At 36.7% G+C, this 3,861-nt stretch overlaps 1 protein-coding gene across 1 annotated transcript; it reads left to right on the top strand.

Annotated features, from left to right (window-relative positions):
- Nucleotides 1–1,585: 1,585 nt before the first annotated feature.
- On the top strand, nucleotides 1,586–2,103 carry LOC125084646 (40S ribosomal protein S20-like). Its single transcript, XM_047702225.1, has one exon. The coding sequence runs from the start codon at nucleotides 1,703–1,705 to the stop codon at nucleotides 2,060–2,062; it is 360 nt and encodes a 119-aa protein (XP_047558181.1). The 5' UTR covers nucleotides 1,586–1,702; the 3' UTR covers nucleotides 2,063–2,103.
- The last annotated feature ends 1,758 nt before the right edge of the window (nucleotides 2,104–3,861 follow it).

Genomic DNA, 3,861 nt, shown 5'->3' on the forward strand with positions numbered 1-3,861 from the left:
CAGACTTCAGGTTTCCCACACATCTAGAAGACTGGAGGTGAGACACCACTGTTGTACTCTCTTGGACACCGTACATGTCAATGAGACCTCCCAAAAATGTTTATACACTCATTTGGGGCCCAGGGTTTGCAACTTCCACCCAGAGGATACTTCCTGATCTGGTCTAGAGGCTAACAGGAATTTCAATTGCAGCCTACAGCCAGTTACCCTGAAACTATGTGCTAAAAGAGATTCCGCCCCTTGAAACACTGATAGATCTTGGCACACCCTCAGCCATAGGAATATATCAAGAATAAATCATACTATTTAGACAATCACAAAGGTTCAAAAACAACCAAGAGCAAGGTTGAATGAGAAGATTTATCACATAAATAAGACCATTCCTTTAAGACAAAGAGTTGGTTGTTTCATGTAATGCAAAAAAAAAACAAATCAGAGTCGAATAAAAATGAGAAAACAGAGAAATATGTTCCAAATGAAAGACAAAGGACAAAACCTCAGAAAAATACCTTAATGCTATGGAAATAAGTAATGTACCTGATAAAGAACTCAAAGAAATGATTATAAAAATGCTCACCAAAATTGGGGAAATAGGTGACCAACAACACGAAAATATAAAGAAAATACCAAACAGAAGTCACAGAGCTGAAGAATAAAATAACTGAACTGAAAAATACACCAGGGGGGCTCAACAGCAGATTGTATGATGCAAAAGAACTAAATCCCAAGCAATGGAATTTATGCAGATAGAGCAGAAAAAAGACCTAAAATCATAGTCATAATCATAATATAATGATAACTTAAGGAACCTATAGGACGACATCAAGTGGAATAACATTTGCACTAGGGGTCGCAGAAAAAGAGATAAAGGTGCAGAAAATTTATATGAAGAAATAATGGTTAAAATTTTCCCTAACCTAGAGAAAAAAACACTCCAGGTCCAGGAAGCCCCAAAAGTACCAAAAAATATGAATCCATAGAGAGCCACTTCAAAACATATAATTAAAATGTGAAAAATTAAAAATTAAGAGAGAATCTTAAAAGCAACAAGAGAAAAACAAATTGTTATGTACAAGGGAAACCCCATAAGGCTATCAGCAGATTGTGAAGTAGAGTCTCTGCGGGCTAGAGGTGAGTGGTATGACATACTCAAGTGCTGAAAGGAAACAAAACAAAACAAAACAAAACCTCCAAAAAATATTTTACCCATCAAGATTATCATTCTGAATTGAGGGAAAGGTAAAAGTTTTCCAGAGAAGCAAAAGTGAGAGGAATTCATCAGTACTAAACTGGCTTTGTAAGAAATGTTAAGGAGGGAGCACCCGGATGTCTCAGTTGGTTAAGCATCAGACTCTTGATTTTGGTTAAGTCATGATCTCAGAGTCATGAGATTGAGTCCTCTGTTTTGGGCTCCATGCTCAGTAGGCAGTCTGCTTGAGATTCCGTCTTTCTCCCTTTCCCTCTACCCCTGAACTACTCTCCAATGTTCTCATGCTCTCTCTCTCTAAAATAAATGAACCTAAAAAAAGAAAAGAAATAAAAGACAAAGAAAGCAATGTTAAGGCAACTTCTTTAAGACTGAAAAACAGGAGGAAGACGCGGTTGCAGGTTCAGCGGTGCTTTGGATGCCCCACTTCTGCTCCTGACTCACCACGTTCGCTCTCACCGAAGAACAAGTCGGTCAGGAAGCCGCGCCGCAGCCATGGCTTTTAAAGACACCGGGAAGACACCCGTGGAACCGGAGGTGGCGATTCACCGAATTAGAATTACTCTCACCAGCCGCAATGTAAAATTTTTGGAAAAGGTATGTGCTGATTTGATCAGAGGCGCAAAGGAAAAGAATCTCAAAGTGAAAGGACCAGTTCGGATGCCTACCAAGACTCTGAGAATCACTACAAGAAAGACTCCTTGTGGTGAAGGCTCTAAGACTTGGGATCGTTTTCAAATGAGGATCCACAAGCGCCTCATTGATTTGCACAGTCCTTCTGAGATTGTTAAGCAGATTACATCCATCAGTATTGAGCCAGGAGTTGAGGTTGAAGTCACCATTGCAGATGCTTAAATCAACCTTTTTAATAAATTGATAATCCGTAAAAAAAAAAAGACTGCAAAACAATAGCACCAATAAATAACAAGAAATCATGAAAGTATGAAACCTCATTAGAAAAAGTAATATATATGTTATATATTATATATATATAATACATGGGAAAGGTAGATTAATCACTTATAAAGGTACTACAAAGGTTAAAAGAAAAAAGTAATAAAGTTAACCAAAACTATAATAAATAATTAAGGTATATATCAAAAAGATGTAAAAAGTGCCATCAAAAACAAAATGTCTGTGGGGAAATACAAATGTAAAGTTTTGGAATGTACTCAAATTTCAGTAACAACTTAAAATTGACTCACATACACAGGATGATATATATGAACTTTGCAAACCACAAAGCAAAAATTTATATTAAACACACAAAAGTGGGCACCTAGATGGCTCAGTCAGTTAAGCATCTGCCTTCGGCTCAGATCATGATCCCAGGGTTCTGGGATGGAGTCCTGAGTTGGGCTCCTTGCTTAGCAGGGAGTCTGTTTCTCCCTCTCCTTCTGCCCCTCCCTCTGCTTGTGCATGCTCTCTCTCTGCTAAATAAATAAATAAAATCTTTTAAAAAAATAAATAAAAATTTAAAAGTAAACATAAAAGAAAATGAAAAAAATATTTAAACATAACACTAAAGAAAGTCATCAAGGGGTAAGAGAAAAAGAAGAAATAGAGAAGAGAAGAAACAGAGGAACTACAAAAGCAGCCAGAAAACAAGAAAATGACAATAAGACATATGTATCAATAATTTAAAGGGACTAAATTTGGCAATCAAAAGACAAAAAGTGGCTGATTGGATAAAAAAGCAAGAAACATCTATATACTGCCTACAGAAGACTCATCTTAGAAGTAAGGACACACAGAGACTAAAAGTGAAGAGATGAATGCAAAGTCACCATGCAAATATTTCACCACGCAAATAGTGATGAAAGGAAGGTATTGTAGCTATATTTCTATCAGACTAAACAGACTTTAAGACAAAGACTATAATAAAAAACAATAGGGGCACTACATAATGATAAAAGGGTCAACACAATGAGAAGATATAACATATGTAAAAATATATGTACCTAACACAGGAGGACCAAAATATATAAAATAAATATTAACAGGCTAAAAGAGAGAAATTGTCAGCAATATAATAGGGGATATTAACATCCTACTTACATCAATAGATAGATTATTCAGACAGAAAATCAATAAGGAAATATACGTCTTAAACAACATGTTAGACCAGATGGATTTAATAGATATATACAGAACATTACACCCCCAAACTGCAGAATACACATTCTTCTTAAGTGCACATAGAACATACTCCAGGATAGATCACATGTTAGACCATGAAACAAGTCTTGATAAATTTAAGACTGAAATATCAAGCTCCTTTTCTAACCACAATGGTATGAAGTTAGAAATCAACTACAAAAAAGAACTTGGGGAGAAAAATCCATAAACATGTGGAGGCTAAACAACATGCTATTAAACAACCAATGGGTCAATGAATAAATCAAAAAGGAAATAAAAATATACTTGGAGATGAGTGAAAATGGAAATACAACATCCCAAAATCTATAGGACACAGCAAAAGTGGTTCTAAGGGGAAGTTTATAGTGATCGAAGCCTACATCAAGAAACAAGAAAAGGGGCGCCTGGGTGGCTCAGTGGGTTAAAGCCTCTGCCTTCAGCTCAGGTCATGGTCCCAGGGTCCTGGGATCGAGCCTCACATCGGGCTCTCTGCTCAGCAGGGAGCCTGCTTCCTC

The sequence above is a fragment of the Lutra lutra genome, chromosome 14, assembly GCF_902655055.1.
Source record: "Lutra lutra chromosome 14, mLutLut1.2, whole genome shotgun sequence".
Taxonomy (NCBI): domain Eukaryota; kingdom Metazoa; phylum Chordata; class Mammalia; order Carnivora; family Mustelidae; genus Lutra; species Lutra lutra.

Coding starts and splice junctions, on each gene's coding strand:
- LOC125084646 (XM_047702225.1), top strand. CDS start 1,703: ATGGCTTTTAAAGACACCGGGAAGACACCCGTGGAACCGGAGGTGGCG.